Source organism: Pocillopora verrucosa, chromosome 2 (assembly GCF_036669915.1).
Source record: "Pocillopora verrucosa isolate sample1 chromosome 2, ASM3666991v2, whole genome shotgun sequence".
NCBI lineage: Eukaryota > Metazoa > Cnidaria > Anthozoa > Scleractinia > Pocilloporidae > Pocillopora > Pocillopora verrucosa.
This window is the reverse complement of record NC_089313.1, coordinates 17893322-17912947: the sequence shown is the minus strand read 5'-3', so window position 1 is coordinate 17912947 and position 19626 is coordinate 17893322. Positions and strand designations below refer to the sequence as shown.

Genomic DNA, 19626 nt, shown 5'->3' with positions numbered 1-19626 from the left:
ACATGACGACCTCCGCTTCGCTCAAAACATTGAAAAAAGTCCTTGTCAAAAAATGCGATCACGCATCGCCGCCCCAGTAGAATTTGAGATTTGGACAGGATTAAGACGTCGTATAAGGACGTTAGGTTTAACTATAAGGAATTGTAGAAACCAGAGTGAAATACGAAAGGTAGTCAGTTCGCAAAGAAAGGCCCACCGCCCGCCCTTCCACTGATGAAATCAGTACTTCGCTACCCCTTCTCGTGTTCCTCGATAGGGATTGGTTACCTCATACTTTAATTCTAATACGTCAGAGGAAAGGGTAATGAACTATTGTGTATGTTATATTTTGGTTTCCTTTTGAATTCTTCATCACTCAAAGAAATCAAAGGAGTTTGACAATGACATGAACATGGAGTGAGTATGAAAATTAAGAAACTGGCATTTCCAAAACGACGTCACAAAACTTGCAAAGTGTTATGAGGTGTCTTAATGTACGTATGGGCTTCGGCTTCATACGTGTACAAGTAAGAGTTGACGACAATGGCAATCAAGGTCTTTTTCGAATTGAGAACACCAAGTAAAACTTTATTTCAGACGTTTACTCGAAAATAGAAGTAAATAAAAAGTTGGATCGACTCTTAAAACTGAGGAGAATAAGGAATATTTGCAAAGACAACAAATTACTGTCGCTTAAGTGTTGATCAAAAGTTACGCGCTACTGCGAACTTGACGTGATCCTAGTACGTACCTTGAAAAATATCTGAGACCTTGGAATCAAATTCAGACATTTTTAAATTTTTGAAGAAACACCAACTAAAAAGTTGGTCGGTATGAAAAAATTCAGAGCAAAACAATTCATTGAAGATGACTTTCATAATTTTGATACTGCCCTTACAGCTAAGGGCGGTATCAAATTGTACTGTATCGAAGTGTATTACGTTCTCAACTAACCAGCCCAAAACTGAGAAGGTCTGTTAATCATAGATGACTGAATGTTCACTGTGGATCAGTCTCTAAGAAACTTTTCTACTGTCTTCATTTCGTCTTCTCTCGGATACCTGTAAGTATTTGTTACATGTAAAGGCTATCTGACAAGCTGAATGAGTAATATCGTTGAAAATTTCTTTCCCAGAATTCTCTACCTTACATAGTAAAATCATATAGTAAATAAAACGGAAAACGCCCTGATGACAGTATTCCGCCACATTGACCTGTTAGTAATCAAGAGAGACACATCACGCTTCCTGTACCTAGTTTGTTCATCATTCTTCACTTCAGTCGATCTATTTATTTTGTTGTTGTTGTTGTTGTTGTTTTTTTTTTTTTTGGGGGGGGGGGGTGGATGGGTTTATTCATTCTATTTCGATATTTCCTTATTAACCGTGCTGAAAATTTGCAATTTTGCACATCACGACAAACGACTCTAATGTGACCGTAAAATAAATACTGATGATAACCGGTAACCGGTCGTTTCGCCTTCGGGTCGTTTCGCCTACGTCTAGAGTCGATTCGCCTACGTCCAATATTTCAGTTCGCCTACGATTCATAAGTCAAAGTTTTAAAAATTGAATTGTTTTAAAGTCCTTGTTGAACCTCACAGAAAAACTGAGCATTAAGATGAAATAAACAATCGTTTACGGTCTTTGCGTTTATTTGTGACTCGAGCGGCGTATACTAAAGGAGGTGGGACTCTAGACGTAGGCGAACAGACGGTCGGCAAAACGACCGTAATTCGTGATAACCTTACGCAATTGCAAGTCGACATTCGCTAGCAATTTAACTCTACCTAAAACTAATATCGCCAATTGATTATAAAAAAACTGAACTATTTGAACAAAACGACTTTTTTTTATCTAATATGGCGGTCAATATTGATTTTACTTTGTGTAAAGTCAACATTCACTGGTCGTGCATTACAAGTGTCACGCAAACTCAATTTCGGCAACATCCAAATTCTGTCCACCGTCCTGTCTTCATTCCATGCTGTAAAGAATAAATACAAAATAATTACACCATGCCAAAAAAAAGCAAATCAGCGGTAGACCCTTACTTCAGAAAGAATCACCAGGACGTTAACAGGACAGAACACCTCATAAAAATCACAATGGAAGCTTTATTTAAGAACGTCCAGAGAGGGAAAGAAATTGGGAATGTTATTGGGAACAATTCACTGTTGATCGCTTAGAAAGGGAGGAGGAATGGCGAAGGATTTTTGGGAGATTGCATAGTTTTCAGGGTGGTAGGGAGGGGAGATCAACCGTCGCCAATAGAGGATCAAGGGGTATAGAAAATTGATTGCCAATTACTTGCAAATGAGGGGGTCATTAGAATGTCAAAGAGCCTTGTAGGGGAGATCTGGTGAATTACATCATAACGCAACTACATTCTTAAACCACCTCCTTCCCGGGCGATTAATGACCAGTCCCTTACATAAACTATCAACATGTTAAAAATATTCGGATAAAACCAACACTAGAAGACATAACCGAGACCATAAATTCATGAAGCCCATCAAGCATATTTTATTATAGCAACAATTTGTAAGAAGCAGCTAACTAAAAGAATAACAATGCTATTCTTTCTGATATACTGTAACATTTAATAAACTGTGTTTTAAAATGCAATTCTTTCCCGTCAGTCTTTTAACGTAAATCATGGAATCATTGAAAAGGAAGTGAGATGCACAAAAGAGTTTGGAAAAACTGGTAATTCATTCCCATGATCCCTAATCCTTGAAAAAACAAGGGATGGGAGTGTTTTCAGCTTATTAATAAATAGATCCTACTGAATTAAGATAAATAGGGAACGTGTACTCCATTGAATATCACATGACTGAATAGACTGACCACTGGAAAGTTTGAGAAACCTTTTTGTAACTTAAGTTTGTTTTGCACACATAATGTAAGGCCCTATTACTACATAAACTCGAGGAGATGCCATTTTGCTTGAAAAAATGTAAGTTAATAAATACAAAATGTAGACTGCAGTGACAATAATTTAGTCACATTTGTGCATGCTTAAAAAAATTCCAGTACTGAAGGGTGGATAACCCATGTTAAATTTATCTGAAATATGGACACCATATTTGCCAATTTAAAATCATTATTGTTGTAAGTAAGGTGAGAAAATATGCAAATTTGCAACGCGTGTCTGTCCAGCAGGCGGTATTTTATAATTTCCTTACAAACCACATTAAACTATTTAACATAAAACCTTTTTGCAAAAAGAAATTTCAAAATAGCTGGTAATCATTAGGAGGGTTCTCTTTTGAAACTGTGCTTTTTCAACTATATCTAACTACATGTGAAAATATATCATTCATCACCTGTACTCCAGATCAAATTACAGCATTTCTATCTATAATTTGATTCCAGAGTTTAAATCTGTTCCTATCATAATGAATAAAATGCAAATGTATTATCACTACTCAATCTATTACTTCAGTCTGCACTACTAACACATTTATCTCATTTTTAGAACTTTTCTCAACACTGTTAAAATTTCAAAAAATCATTAGATGATTTAAGATGACTAATCAGAGGACAGAAACAACAAACACTTGAATAAACAAATCTAATCTCCTCAACCAATGCAGTATTACAGCAAAAATGTATCACTAGCAAGTAATTTGTTGTTTCCAAGGTTTGCACCATTTTTTGAAAATGTGATGGAGAGTATAGCAAGAACAAAAATTTTTTCAAAGTTATCCTTTTGAGTTTCAACTGAAAATTGTAACTTTTACTTGTTTCCTATAACCTGCAGACTATGTGACTAACTGCACACTGCATTGACTGATTTTTACTTAAAAAAACTTGTGCATAATGCAAAAATAATAAATATTAATAATTATTACTATAATTATTGTCAATCATGGTTAAATATTTTTAGTACCTCCACCTGCATATTGCTCTTGGCAGCTAGATTTACAACAGCACAAATAACAATGGTCCAATCAAAAGCGTTTGTAAACATAATTTTTATCAAAAGGGTATGATATTCATTTAGACATCCATGGTCTATCATTGCTGGATGCCAAACAAAGCAACATACCACTCAATGTCCTCTTAACACATCACCATAAACTTGAAAGTACTTTAGAAAGTACTATTCTTGAAAACTGTGGCTTTAATGCTTTGAAAATGTGCACTCCAAGACTATGTTGTCTTGGCAAAAATAGAATTTTAACCGAGCAGACTTCTTGGAAAAAACTAAAACATCTTAAAATCTATAATGTTACTATTGCAATTTATAACTTTGTAAAAATTAATAAATTTCTCTTTTCAGAGACATCAATACAAATTTTTGAATTAGCTCTTTAGGGTTCAACCAGATGCCTTCATGAAAAGAGGAAAATTTGTTTAACAGGAATCAGCATAGCAATTAAATCAGGAGCAATAAAATTGTATCTATCTATGTTGCTAACTGCTTTAGTTTAAATAATCTAGAACTATTTTTAATTGCTTGATCAAAAGTTTTTTTTAGCATTACTTTGTCTACGTCATTATCTGTTAACCAAAAACTAACACCTTATATGATACACTACTGAGAAACTTCCTATTGATATCTGAATGCATATTGCAGGATTTACAAGCGGACCAGCCTTTGTTACAATGCCTCCACTGCCTCAACTTCTTAAATAAATATTCTAAGCTCCCTATTAAAGAACCATTCTTTTGAATTAGAGAAGTAAAACAAACCCAAAAAAAAAACTGATATTCAGTGGAATAAAGCTACATGAATCATCTTCATACAGAAGTAACGTTGGCTCTCCTCTGTAAAGATATCATTTGCTAGATATTAATTGTGGCATAGACAAAATAACTTTTGAGGGAGAATTTTTATCACAAAGTTACAGACAAAGTTTTGCCTTCTGGTAAAAATTCTCCACAAAGACAGGAAAGATTATAAAGAAGTAGATGATGATGGATTCCACAATAAACCAAGGGTTATGTCATTTGAAGAGCAGAGTTAGTTACTGTGTGAGCTAGGGAGTTACCACACTGCAACAGACTATCATTGCCATTAACAAGCTTATCACTTCCATGAGAAGTAATCCATTGCAACAGCAGAGTTTGAAGAGTTAAAATCAAGAGTCTTCATTGCCGCAGTCTTGGCTAGTGAAGAGTCTGTTCGGTTTGGTTGCCAGGATTGTTCAAATCCAAACTGACTGGAACCATTTCCCTTAACTTTGGTGGGGCTACAGGAAAATAGGGAGAAGGTGAAAATTAGTGAAAGTTAGGGAATTGGCCGTTAGTTTTGAGTTTACTTTGAAGTTATTTCTTATCGCAATCACAACCAAAGATTTGCCAAAAAATCATCTATTACGTTGAGCCTATTACTATTATAAAATTATTTAAGTAACTAGGAAGAACTGACAGGGGCTACAATACACACCTTTGATAAGATCTGTGACTAAACAAAAGGTTCTTAAGACCAAAATTTAGATGCTTTTCAGTCCACAGAAAAAAAAACAGTGCTGCTATTAATGCAGAGAATCAAGCAATGAGACATTCCTTGGATGTCAACTAATTTATCAAAAAAAAATTGTAAAACAAAATCAAACTTACATCATGCCCTGGAGCTCTAAAATTAACACAAGGCACCTGCTGTTGCAATCTACAAATATGTTTCTTTGGGAAAATCTCATTCCCTATTCTATGTTGTCACTATCTAATCTAGAGGTTACTGACTACATGTACATTCTCTAGAAATAATGTTTATTTCTGCCGGCTGACAACTGTTGTCTGACACTGATACATATCAGTAATTACATTAACTGACAAAACAGCAAATTTTCTAAAACATTTGGAAGGCTATGATTTATGTATACTTAGTCAGACAAATAAATCTATTACTCCAGTTCTACCCACAGTCACCATGAGTGATTAACACAAGTTTAATTAGTGCCACACAGATTTCAAAGGTAATTAAGAGATAACATTCACAAGATTTCTACCCTAAAAAAACCCTCAAGTCTCACTTAAGTTGACGCTACCTTCTCACACAAAAATTAGTGATCAACAAAAGATTGAAAACGTGATCTGAGAATTGATGGATTATTAATAATCATTTTAAAAAAACTTGAATAACAATTGCAAGCTTTTAAGATACATCGTCAGATAATTTCCACAACTAAATGGCTGGCACTACAAACTAAAGATGAAGTAAATCCTGTGATGTTCTGAGAAAAAAATTCAAAAACAAAAGAGAAACAACACAGAAGCTCACCTCATTGGTTGGTTACTTCTTCTTGGAGATCTGCAGGCCAGATAGAGAACCAATTAACTTAAAAATAATAGAGAGCCAAGAGGCTGTCCTCTAAAGTATTTAGGAAAGACTCAAGTTGATAAAGATATTGCTTATGTAGCATATCAAACTACCATTACCAGGTCCTGGTTTTTTTTTTTCCTTCAATACCTTGTATATCTCCATGGTGACATTGGTACTTCTCTATGCAATGAACCCATAACTGAAGGAGCCACGTATGTGAAGCCCTATCAAACAAATGACAGATATTAATTCATAACACTAAATCTAACAGCTGAGTGGTCCTTCAAATCCCTGTTTCAGGGACACACAGTAATAAGGAGTGTTTCTAAACTTCCTAGATAGGGTACCCTGCCATTTTTTCTGGTTTCCCAGCCAGTCTGGCAGTCTAATGGTTTTCATTCATACTCCTGGGAGGAATGAGGCTCTATGAGGGCTGATTACTTACACGAGGTCTGACCCAAACCACCCTTTTTGCACAATCAGTGGGACTCAGGCTTTCTGTGTAAGAGGGTTGATTTAATTAAACAAATGTCTTCTAAATTGAAGATGCCTTAGAACATGGTTTTGTTAAACAATGGCCAAATTTTGTTTAAATAACCAGTCCTGAGAGTTTGCTTGTTTAGCTGGTGTGTATGGGGCATCAGTAAGAACAATCAATATAATTTCCAACAAGTTTGTTTGTAAACATTGAGCAGGTGTTTTTGTTTAGTTGTTGCTGTTTATGAAGCTGTTTAAAAGCCACTGAGGGTCCAAATATGCAACTTCAACATAAGCATTGTTTCAGTTATTTACACATTTCCTGCCATCATCCAAACAAGCATGCATGACTAATTAAAAAAATTATCATAGTGCCCAGTTTGAACAATAACAATTGAATTCTAACACTTTCATACCTGAAATATTCTATCTGCACTTTCACTCAACATTGAATCTACTGGTGAATCAACAGGTGTTTGCCTTGTGAATTTACTATCAAACTGACTCACATCTTCTTCACCTGTCTGGAATTAAAAAAAAACTGATTGGACAACCTTTACACCCTAACACCAGTAAGCATAAGGAGAAATTGTGTAATGGTATTTAAATGTCTTAATAATTTAGTCCCAAAATATCTGGCCAATATATTTGTACCTCGTTCTCATATTCACACAAGGACTATGCAATGCACTCTTTTACACATCCCATGTTGTTGTCTGTCATATGGACAACATTCATTCACATATTGTGGATGCAGACTTTGGAACTGTATTTCTAATGATTTGAAAGCTGCAGGCAGTGTAAATAGCTTCAGGTGTCATTTAGCGCAGAAGCTATTGAGCAGTGAACATTTGTGTTGAGTAAAACTTAATTTTTTAATGATATTCTTAGGTCTTTTGTACTTGATTCTAGCCATAAAATGTATTATTTACCTGTTATTCCTTCTCCTTTTTAACTTATATGTATTTTAAAGTTGTAATTAGACATTGTAACTGAAAAGCCCAAGTTAGGAGTTACAATAAACATATGTATGTATGTAAATTCGATATTAGTCATTCTTAGGGGTCAAGGGTTAAATATTTGTATAAAGGATAGCTTGCACTTCTGTGAAGGAAAATTTTCAGCTCAACTGAAGATATAAAAAAAGGCCAGCAAACATTTACTTAAAAGTCAATACATTAACCTTTAAGAATGATGTAAACATGAAAATAACTTAGTACTCTAAGAGCCAAGTAATGAACATAATAAAGCCAGTAGCCTTCATTCATTCTACAGGTTTCATTATTAGTGCAACAATAGGAGATATAAATCACTTACTATATTTGGTTTAAATGGGGGCTCCACTTTTCGGGAGTAGAGATCATCCCAATTGATGGAGCGGAAGAAACAATGGGTCTGCAAGAAAAAGTTAAAGACTGATGGTTACAACAAATATACTGGTACTCTTGATAGAGACATAATAAACAACACTAATTGTGGTGTTGTGACCATAAGACACACTTCTGGAAGAAATACTCTCTGTATGTTTGCTGTGTTCTTACACTTGCCCCTAACCATTGTTATAGTTTCTATTTGCTTGGGTAACAAAAAGAATGAATTGTTTCATATTTTTGTTCAATAGCTTAAGCCTTTGTTGTCCTTATTAGTTTTGATCATGCATCTGCTACTATGTATAACCTGCCATTGTGTCACAAATGTTGTGCAGGTCTACAAGACAGCTGAAGATTACCTTTATTGGTAATGCATCATCTTTGCCACCACCCAGCCGAGCTTGATGATGACGTTTCAACAACTGAAAGCAAAATATAACTTGTCAATAATGTAACTGAGTCAACACTCAACCACATCTAAAAAAATTATCAAATATGTACTCAGGTAAAATACTCACTTTTCTAACAAAATCTTTGGCTTCTGCACTAAGAAAAGGAGGAAGAACCAGTTTCCCTTTTAAAATCTAAACAAAAGAGGAAAATATCAAATTTTCAAATGTTCACTGTCTGAATCTCTTTCAAAGTCTTTCCAATGTATCTTAAATCAATTCTGCCCTTCTATCTAATGCATAAATGCAAAAACTCCTGGTTAAAAAAAGCTTTGAAGTAGGAGTGGGAAACTGCAACAAGCTATAAACAAATGGAAAGTAACACACTGCACTGGAACAATTCTTCCTCCAGATTTCAGTTTGGGATTCTTTGGGCCCTATGAGTGACATCCTCTTGTGTGTAACACTGAAAGACTTACTTTGTCAATCGTTTTCTTTCTATTCTCTCCACAAAAGGGAGGCTAAAGATATAAAACAAAACCACCATTTCAGCTATAAATCACAATGAAATACCGCATATAATTTTTATGTTGATGAAGAAGACAAAAACTCTCAACATTAAACATAAAAAACACATCTTTTTGTTTCTTCCCATTTTAGTATCATATTATACCATGACATAAAAATGACTTACTTTTACATTTTCCTATCATTATATTCTATAAAGCTGTAAGGAACATGCTTGTAGAGTTGTATTAAAAAAAAAAAGTCCTCTCAAAGATGACTGCTATTAACACAAAAATGAACCATTTATAGAACAAATTACATACACTTCCTGTCAGCATATCATACATGAGAGCACCAAGACTCCACCAATCCACTGCTTTGCCATGGCCACTGCGAGTGAGTATCTCAGGTGCCCTGCAATTATGACAAATCAAATGGGGCCTTTTCAGAAATGCTGACTGGCTAGTGCTTGCTGAGCTAAGTACTATTCACCTATAAGCATTGAGAAGTTGAAGGAAAGTAATCTGGGAATTTTTATGATTAGAGATTGCCTATTCAAACTGGCATCAGGCAGTGAGTTTTATACCAATTAAATTTTGTAAGTCAGAGTACAGCCAGAACTTAAGTAATATATTGGTCTGAACATTGTTTAGCACATGCCCCTCTAGCCAATAAGTTATCACCCCATTATAGTTTTTTGATTCAAGTAGTATTAACTGAACTGATTCCTTTTTATGTGATTTGATCTACAATTCTACTCTTTCAATGTACTTTCCTCAAATAAATACACTTGACAAAATAAACAAATACATCTGTAACTGGACTATCTTACTATGGTCAACCAACATCTTATAATCACACTTTACTCAAAAGGGTTTGAACAACACATGCACCGAGATTCACCACTTTGCAGTATACCTACATGTATTCAATGGTTCCACAGAAAGTATGAGTTAGGCTGTTTTCAAATATTGCCTCTTTGCATAAACCAAAATCAGTTAACACCACATGGCCTGTTAAGGACAACAGATAAGAACCAGTTATTGTGATTATAAACCAATGCCATTAATCCTTAACACCCTTCCATACCTTGGGAAATTTCATTATATTTCTGTGCACATAATAATTCACAATGAAGAAAATGAAGGCTTTAACAGTTTTTTGAAGTCATCTCTCCCAATACTAGTAGAGTACTGCTGAGCTTATAATTGAGCAACAGAGTTATACGTTAGGAGTGAGGCTCGAACTTTTTCAGGCTTCTCTTTATTTAGTTTTCAGGAAACTGAAACAACACTGCCTGAGCACTACTACTAGAAGTAAATCTGCTAAACATTACTAAGAGAAAAACTGCATTTAGAGAATACCTCAATCACCTCAGTTAACATCAATTTTTTTTTTAAAAAACGCACCTTTTGTATCTAACAATATGTTTTCCGGTTTAAGATCTCTGCAAAAAATATAAGAATTAGTATCACTTTGATGCATCTAGACTTCAACAGAAAACTGTTTCCACTTTACAGAAATGATAATTAAATTGATGATAACGCCATTACTTCTTAAAAGGAATTGTTAAATGTGCAAAATAGCTCCATCTGCTAAAAGTGCACCATAAACAAGTTCTCAAACTGCTTATCATGTACCCATCAAAATAAAATAAGCCCTGTCAGTTAGTTACTAGCACCCTTTCCTCATTACTCCTTGCAACCAGGAAAACGATGCCTACCTGTATATAATTCCTTGCTTATGGAGATGTTCTAGGGCCAGCACTATTTCTGCCAGGTAGAAACTGTGAAGAGGATGAGCAAAAGTATCAATATCAAAAGCCAAGAGTGACAACAAAGTTTACTGTTGAGAAGGAATCAGCTACTTTTTAGATCTTACCATGCTGTGTCTTCCATGAAAATTCCTTCTCTCTCCAAGTGCATAAACAATTCTCCACCTATCAAACAGAAACAGTTATAAACCCTTCACATTCCAGCATTAAGAGTTATTCAATTTATTTAAGAGAGTCTGTAAAATAACTGTGCTTATAACCAGCAAAACAGTTAGCTAAATAATATGAAATATTTTCAAAAACAGCACCTATATTCAGGTATTAAATAAAATAGGCATACCACTGAGGTAATCCAAAATAAGATACAGTTTTCCTCCAGTTTGAAAAGCATATATTAAATCCACAATGAAAGGATGCTGCAAATAGAAAGTCTAATGAATTTTCTATTCTCAGATTCTTAAACTGTTATATTGTCTAACTCTTGAAAGTTACTGAAAAAATATTAGTAAAAAAGCATATAACCCTCTCAATAGACCCATGAGTTCAAAATATAAACCAGGCTTCCAAGTACAAGATGTAAAATTTTTACATCCATACCTGATTTGAAAGGCCCCTTAAGCTCTAATCTAAAATAAAACAAATCTATAGCATTCCAAACATGCCTTGTAAATCAAAGCAAATTCTGAAATTGAGGCTGAAGGCATTCAAAATTAGGATAAAATGTATCCAAAATAGGATATTTAAATGAGTTTTCTAAATTCCCGCTTCATTCTATTGTTTCACAAGTGTAATGTATTTTTACCAAAGTTGAAGTGGTTTGAAAATTAGTGCAAAAAATAGATAAACAAACTCCCAGTTTACTGACAGAGACAGAATGATGCCCTGTTTAAGATAAATGCAATTGAGTCAAACCTTAACAGCTTCCAAGATATTTCTTTCTGCTTTAGTATGGGCAGTGTCTTTGTGGCTCCTGATGATGGCAGCCTAATGGACATAAAAAGACAAGTATCCTCAATTAATGATAATTCATCAACGTAACTTTGACTTAATTTGTGAACCATTAAGTCTGAGGCCAAACCCTCGAGACCAAGATCCAGTTTTTTAGCAAAATCTGACATTATCAATAATACAGTACTAATGACATATCACTTCATCTTGTGGTTCAATTTTATTTCTGGTTAAGTTAAATCTTTGTTAGTCAACAATTAAAATTAATAAAATGAGACAAACACAAATCAAGCTAAAACTGGTTCAATTACAAAATAGAAAGGAAATATGAATCCTGACATACACATGAGTTGGAAAAATCACTAATAAATTTTATGACCACAAATAGGGTATAATGGTAAAGAAAGACAGAGGCCTTGCTGATCCTAAGCAATTTTTTTTTAAAAACCACCATCCCAAATTTTGCTTAAATGACTCATACACGCTGCTAAAAGTTAATAATTTGCTAAGTCTGGCACAGTGAGTTCTCTTACTTCACTGCTATAACCCATTTCCTTTTCCATCAATTAGAAATACAAATCGAATCAAGTAGCAAATTGCATAAGCAAAAGGAAATATGTACTTTAAGCTCAACAAAAGCCAATATTTCATTTTCACTTCCCTTGCATTTCTCACACAGTAGTAAATCAAAATACCAGCATCTTTCATCAAATTTTACTGTTTTCTTTTTAAAGCACAAAGTAATCTTATTCTACACCAGATATCAATACATTTTTATCACAATATTTCAAAGCACAAATTATCCTACAGTTCACACACAAAAGGTTAAAATCTAGGCGACCAATTTGGAGGAAATTTCCAGGAATGTCAGCAAAATCAGTTGATCAAACCAGCCTCGGAGTGGTAAATTAAATTACAACCACCTCCTGATCAAACACTTCAAGAATGCTAGTTTTCTCTAAGGAAAATAGATATGACGTAAATCTTATGGCCAGGGCTTAACCTTGGCAATCACTAGAGGAACAGGAGGTGGGGAACGAATGATCTGGAATGATAACGATGTTTATCATTTAAAAAGTAATCGTTTGTCAATTTCCTGTACATGGAAACAGAAGTGTGGGTTAACTGAACAAATTCCCTCAAAATAAAAAAGTTAGGCAGGCGAAATAGAAAAAAATATAATCAATATACACCAAGTCAATGCTAAAATCTGAACTAGTACTTTGACCCTAATTCTACACAATATATTGTTATGTAACTCAAAAATTAGTGCAATCATCACAACTCAACCTCTAACCTTTTTCAGCACTTTCATCGCGAATATCTTTCCCTTGTTCCTTCCATCCACTTTTCTGACTTGAAAAACCTTGCCAGAAAAAAAACAAAAACGCATTCGATTGGTTCCTCCATACGATCTTAAGTCAAACCTTTCAACAGTTACAAAACTATCTACTATATCACTGTTACCTATAAGCGGTCTAATAGGCATCACGATATAATTTATGTAGATAGCGTTGTACCTACCTTGCCGTAACCTCCTTTACCCAAAACTTTGAGAAGTTCAAAGCTTTCAGGGCCTACTTTCTCATCTTTAGGATTAACAGTCTCTTCAGAAATAGCCAGTGTTTCCACTTCATGCATACTGTGCGAAAGAGAAAGAGCTCATTAACTATCACTTCCACAGGCGAAGCGATATAGTGACATACGTATAGACAGTGAAATGGTTCACTGATCGAGTACAAATTTCAAAACAGATACCGGCTTCCCGGCATTTCTAACCTTTCATCGTTTTCCATCAGCTCATCGCCTACTTGCCCCTACAAAAAGAGTCTCATAAAGTCAAACTTCGATCCTAGTGGTTATCACTTCCTTTCAGGAAAATATTTTCGTTATACGCAATTGTATCGATCGCTCAACTCATTCAAACTGAGCCTACCTCTTCAAATTCATCTTCGCTAAAATCCTCTTCGTCTATTGGATCATTTATATCTAAAGGGAAGACTTCAGCCATTGCTACTTTGACTAAAAATTTAAAAACATAAAACTATGGTGTGAAGTTCAACTAAAACTGGGGTAAAAATTCACAAAGTTCGACGCCATTCCCAGCATCAATAATGAGCTCATGGTGTACTCGCGCCTACTATTGGTGTGAAAATGCCGGTATCACGTGACATCCCGTGCACTCCACATGATCTGCAAGTACGTTTTCAATTCACATTCGCCTGAGTTCTAAGAAAATTTGAAAATTGAAACATCAGAGTTTCTTCATTTCCGCTTCTAGGAAATTAAATTCAAGGGAAACGTTTCAGCTTCCACATTTCGCCACCAAGTTTCATGGCGATCACACTTCTACTTATGTTTTAACGATATTAGAGTAATATCTTGATTCAGTATCCAGTTTCAGTTCCAGTTGGAAATAGGAAATAAAAGGCATGAATCAGTTTTTATGGCGCTTGTTTTCCCCGATGACTATCAGTGCTAATTTTATTTCTTTTTTTACCAAGGTGAAATACTAATTAAACCATCATGGAGATGGAAATGCAATGTGACATTCAGATATCATCTCTTGTATTTTTTTTTAAATTTTTTTAACTTTTCCATCCATTCACTGAAAGTTCATTACCAGAAAAGAGGAATTTGTTATAGAGAAGACGTCTTTTTAAGGTAGGATGTTGTGAATGGTTGTCCCTTTTCACTCTCAATATTGAAAAATTAAATATCACCTCTTCCCTTTAAACACCATAAGCTAAGAACAACTTTGTCTCTGAGAATCTGACATTGGACTTCCTGGTCAATATTATCACACTTTTTTTCATTACCCTTCTGCTTAAATATAAAAATTTTATAAAGAAATTCCCTTTGGCTATAACTGGGAATGAAAGAGTCAGTCACATATTTACTACACTATCTCTTTTATTGTTTTAACAATATTTACAACACAACTTTCTTAATGTTAAAGTTCATATTACCAATAATTGCCTTCAAAATGTTAATCATAATCTGTTTTTCTCCAAAATAAACTGACCCAACTGTAGCATCACAACATTATACTGATATCTACATTTCACACATTTTACAATTTGTTAGAAAAAATGGTCAATTTCAACATTTAACTCAATTAACAAATTGTAACCTATACTACTTCTAAAACTTAGAACAGCACAAATGTTGTCATGTCTCTCTTCAGTAACAGATCACAAACGATGTAAAACATATGTCAACCACAAAAAATGGCACCTGAGGTGCAGCCAATGTTCTTACCACATTTTGACATCATCTGTGACATATTTTTTTAACAGAGGCATGGCAACAAAGAAACTATTTTGTTTTCATATGATTAAAAAGGACACTACTGTTAATGGTGACTTCATCACTACATCTCTCCTCCAATAATAGATACATCTTGGGTAAGAGCCAGTCAAGTGCATTTTAATTCAACTGTTCATGTAGAAAATTCACATACGACACATTCTTGACCATTGGTCCTTAAAAAATGGTGGATTCTTCAAGTGAGACTTATTAATGCGTTTCCTGCCTACATAAATTGCCTTATTACACTTATTGACTAAATACAAAATATGTATTTCTAAGCTGAACTGAAACTTTGTTTTACACTTCATATTTCATTATAATATTGTAACAACTGACAGAATTGGAAACAAAAAAATAAATGCCCTTCTAGGCTAGTGACAAATGATTTGGGAATGAACATTTTTTCAGGAGAGAATCACAAGATGATCAGTGGTAATTATGGTGCTTTATTCCCTCCTAAAGGATTTGAATTAACCCTTTCACTCCCATGACGAAGAAAGAATTTTTCCTTACAATGTCTATACATTGAAAAGGAGACAAGTGATGAGAATAAAACTGTCATCAGGGAATTAGTAGTTGATCTAATGCCAAATTCTCCAATCTAACATCATGAAAATTGTATGGCAGACAATATGGATAATTATTTTGGAGATCTTGGGAGTGCAAGGGTTAAAGCAATTAAAAGCCATTCAGGAAATCCCTTACCTGAATGTGGTTATTGTGGTAACTAAGGTATTATAGATTGTTATCCTTGATTGGTAAAAATAATTTTCTATTTTTACGGCAGATAAAGCATTATCATTCAATATTTGAGTTCAATTTGCAGATGCTCTGATACAAAAATTCCTCACTGTCACCGTAACTTCTCTTCTATTCAAAGCCAACCCACCTAGTCATCCCTACCACTTGTTATATTCATCTATAAACACATGAACACAAATCGGACAAACACATCTCTCTCATAATTTTCATTACTTTAAATCATAAGTTATGAATATGATCTATTTACACTGGCTAACAATTATTAAATACAAAATTAACTATGAAAAATATAAACTCATTCAAATTGAACATTCAAACATTTTTGGAATTATAGATATCAGTTATGCAATACCACTGTGCAAGTAGAGGCCCTTGAAAGATCAAACATCCTCTTCTCAGGTGACAATCATTTAACAAAGAAACACTTGAATATTAAAAAAAAAAAACAAAGTATCAACCTTTGTCTCACAGGGAAGACACTTCCAATGTCAATCTCTGTTCTGAAGTGACTTCATCAGAACAAATAACCAATATTTTTTTATAATATTAACAGAAAAATCATTTACAGTTAGATCCAATCACTGATCAGAGAATACAAATGTACTCTGTTATGTAATTTATAAAGCACAATAATTTATTCTAATTATTCCTAAGTTCATCTGTTCACAGAAATGGTGTAACCATTCAACAAATATTGTTAGGGTTCTTTGATAACCAAGTCACATGTTTTAACTCTTTAGCTCCCACAAGTGACCAAGACAGAATTTCTCCTTACAATATCAATACAATATAAAGCAGGCAGGTGATGAGAATAGAGAAGAACATCAATCATGGGATTATTAGTTGATCCAATACCAAATTCTCTGAACTAACATCATAAGAATTGTATGGCAGATAGTAAGGAGAATTACTAGTCAGATCTTGGGAGTGAAAGGGTTAAGTCAAGTACACTTAGATGGCTTGTCATCTTTCTCATCTTGCTTGAGCTCCTTGGTAACAGAGATAACTGTGCCTTGAGCAGGTAAACTGTCATTAGATTGTGATGGCAAGGAACACAAACAAAATACTGATGAATAGGAGTGTAGAAAATGGCCATCTCTTTCATGTGAATGCAGATCCAGACCCAGTTCTCCATTTCCAAAGAAACCAACCACTGGAATACCAGGAAATACTTGTTGAAAAATTCCAGTCTCTACATTCTTGGCATGGTAAAATTCCTGACCTCGACCAATGCATGACACCATAAAACAAGCGGTATTTTTGTTGCATGTGATGCCACACTTCCTCAGCTCCTTTAGACTTTCCTGAACACCTTCTACTGTTTCTCCATGATGAACCATTGAAACAGCCTCAACATTTCCTGTAAATGCAAGTCCTACGACACCTGCGTTCTTCACTTCATTATCCACCATCACAAATGACTCAACAAGTCCTCCAATTATTACTACATCTGACTTATAATCTTCTTCACTGTTACAAACCTTGAGTCAAGAAAAAAGACACAGAACTATTATTTCTATCACTTCTTGATAATATCAAATACAAATAAGATATTGCATTTCAAAGATAGCCATTTTGTACACCAAAAAAGGTTTTTCTTCTTATTTACTTCAGTTGATAAAGATGCAATTCACACTTGCTGAAAACTGTATCTTGTCAGTAAATCTGCTCAACATCTTTGTTTCATTATATTTTAAAAATATAGACAAGTACTACATATAGTATGTAATTTTTGTCCTATGGATAAAAAGCTAATGAAGAAAAAGAGCTCAACAGAAAGGCTAACCTGCCAAATTCCTGATGCTGTTTTTCCTATAACATCAAGATTATATGTGTCACCCTTGGCTAAAAGAAAAGCACACTTGACTGTACCATCAGGGGGAAGTCTCAAAGATTTCTCCCAGCGAGATTTGAATGTTCTGTTATTCTTAACCTCTGTGGCACTCAAATTTATAACCTCTGCTGAAACACCTTCAACTTGTGGCATGAGCAATAAAGCAACACCTTCAGCACTTTCCAACTCTTCTGCAAAACCACCCTCTGCTGTTCCAATAACTCCTGCTCCAACACTTCCAATAAGGGCACATGAACGAGGTAAACATCCCTTTACAGTTGTTACTAAGGTTTTTATTTCATCTTTTTTTCCTTCTTGAAGGTGAACCCTACATCTGCTCAGTAAGACAATGCAGGCTGCAGGAACAATGGGTAGCTCATCCAAGAATTCAACAATTTTCTGTCCAAGCATTTCCATTGAGAGCTAGAAAAAACAATCTTGTCTTTGACTAATACATTTAAAAAGCTTTTGCAATACTAATCTGAGTCACATTTACAACTAAGTCATCAAAAAGGCAAAATAAACTTACTGATGATGGCTAGCCCATCATATCATGAGTAAATAATAACAGCAAACCAGGATAAGGAAAACAAAACAAAAAAACTGTATGGATAGTTGGTAAATGCCACAAACAGAGTATAGTTTTAGGGGTTCTGAATCTAAACAAGGCATACAATTTCAATATAAAGAATCTTCAAGTCAACAATTTGCAACCCCAAATACATCCTTGAACTTGGTTGCTTGTTAAACAAATTTTATGTTACCATCAAGATTTTCTCTCCTCAATAGCCGACCCTTTCCCTTATCAATGACTACCCAGCCCCACCCCCCCCAAATAACTTATCACAGACCTTATTATTAATTAAAAATAATAATTAATAACTATGATGGTTTTCTTTCATATGCTCTCACCATTATGACCAATTATTTCCCTACAATAACAAGGAAAATGAACCGAAATGTACTTTTCACATTCAGAGTGCATTGCTTAAAAAAGCAAAAAGGAATTGGTCGAAAGCAAAACTACGTAAAAAAAAAACACAAAGAAATATTTTGAGTGCAGAAACGCAAATTAATTCCCATTCTTCTGGATTTAAAGACTCCCCTTCTCTGATGTACAAAAAAGGCCAATTGAAAGTAGGATCACTGGTATATTCAGTGGTCGTTTTGAATGACAAAGCACCAATTGACGGAAAAAATAACCAACAGTTTCCTCAACAGGACTATTAAGTACGAAGACCGAGAAAGCTCTCCGGATCAGGTAAATTCTGAGACATTGAAGATGTTAATATTGTGTAGATATTTTGCTGATATAACAACATGCTTTGGGAACCGTTCACGGTATAAAGAAGAAAGATTCCTTCATCAACAATGAATAAACACCCGTCTATCCTTACCTTTGAGGTACAGGGAGCTACGTGAGGTTCATGGTGAGCCTCAAAACTAAGCCATCCCAATTTTTGTCGTGAACGAAGAACTCGTCTAGCAGTGTCTCGCCACAAGCGACTAACTTGCGCGCAACTAAAAAGCGCTCTAGCCGGCAAGAAAGATAGAATTATTTCTACAACTTCGGCGAGAGACGAAACATGTTCCACTGAAGGCCTTCCACCCAACTTGGAGGCCATTTCGATTGTAGAATAACAACAGGAAATTTCACGAGCCCTGGTGCACGGGAAACTTGTTTACATCTACCAGGTGATGGGTTCATTCGGAAGACTGAGTACGAATTGGAAGTGAGTGAGGACGAGGCGGGGGAGGAAGGGGATAGATTACGCATTAAATTTAAATTGAACGGGGGTGGGGGTGAGTGAAAACAAGATCAAACTCATGATAATTCGAGTTAAAAGTATGTGAAATTCATACAAATAATGCAACATGAATATTAGAAAACTGGGGTATGCTTAGTGTTCGCACTTCTTAAGAGATAGTTTGTCTTGCTACCCTGATTGAATAGGCAAAAATAAGACCTAAATCAATGTTTGAAAGGAAGATGGGCATGTA

The 19626-nt window shown here is 34.7% G+C and overlaps 2 protein-coding genes across 2 annotated transcripts; both read right to left on the bottom strand.

Moving 5' to 3' along the window:
• Positions 1 to 1810: 1810 nt before the first annotated feature.
• LOC131790723 (ribosomal protein S6 kinase beta-1-like) lies at positions 1811 to 13842 on the bottom strand. Its single transcript, XM_059107987.1, has 19 exons — positions 13654 to 13842; positions 13497 to 13534; positions 13242 to 13359; positions 13015 to 13083; positions 11682 to 11753; positions 11110 to 11185; positions 10877 to 10934; positions 10719 to 10781; positions 10405 to 10442; positions 9918 to 10008; positions 9319 to 9409; positions 8968 to 9009; positions 8618 to 8683; positions 8459 to 8521; positions 8047 to 8124; positions 7146 to 7253; positions 6400 to 6476; positions 6211 to 6240; positions 1811 to 1965 (listed from the first exon to the last, which is right to left on the bottom strand). Exons 1-19 carry the CDS (start codon positions 13726 to 13728, stop codon positions 1956 to 1958), a joined length of 1263 nt encoding a protein of 420 aa, XP_058963970.1. The 5' UTR covers positions 13729 to 13842; the 3' UTR covers positions 1811 to 1955.
• Positions 13843 to 14642: 800 nt separating this feature from the next.
• Positions 14643 to 19306, bottom strand: LOC131790724 (F-box only protein 22). The gene is made up of 3 exons (XM_059107988.2): positions 19023 to 19306; positions 17578 to 18048; positions 14643 to 17272 (listed from the first exon to the last, which is right to left on the bottom strand). The coding sequence occupies exons 1-3, from the start codon at positions 19248 to 19250 to the stop codon at positions 16733 to 16735; spliced, it is 1239 nt and encodes a 412-aa protein (XP_058963971.1). The 5' UTR covers positions 19251 to 19306; the 3' UTR covers positions 14643 to 16732.
• Between the last annotated feature and the right edge of the window lie 320 nt (positions 19307 to 19626).

Excerpts from the sequence above, each read along its gene's own strand:
- LOC131790723 (XM_059107987.1), bottom strand. The coding sequence starts at position 13,728 with ATGGCTGAAGTCTTCCCTTTAGATATAAATGATCCAATAGACGAAGAG. Across the intron at positions 10,935-11,109 it reads TATTTTGGATTACCTCAGTG|GTGGAGAATTGTTTATGCAC; the intron begins GTATGCCTATTT and ends TCTGTTTGATAG. Across the intron at positions 7,254-8,046 it reads CCCCATTTAAACCAAATATA|ACAGGTGAAGAAGATGTGAG; the intron begins GTAAGTGATTTA and ends TTTTAATTCCAG.
- LOC131790724 (XM_059107988.2), bottom strand. The coding sequence starts at position 19,250 with ATGGCCTCCAAGTTGGGTGGAAGGCCTTCAGTGGAACATGTTTCGTCT. Across the intron at positions 18,049-19,022 it reads TAGCTCCCTGTACCTCAAAG|CTCTCAATGGAAATGCTTGG; the intron begins GTAAGGATAGAC and ends TGTTTTTTCTAG. Across the intron at positions 17,273-17,577 it reads CAGCATCAGGAATTTGGCAG|GTTTGTAACAGTGAAGAAGA; the intron begins GTTAGCCTTTCT and ends TCTTGACTCAAG.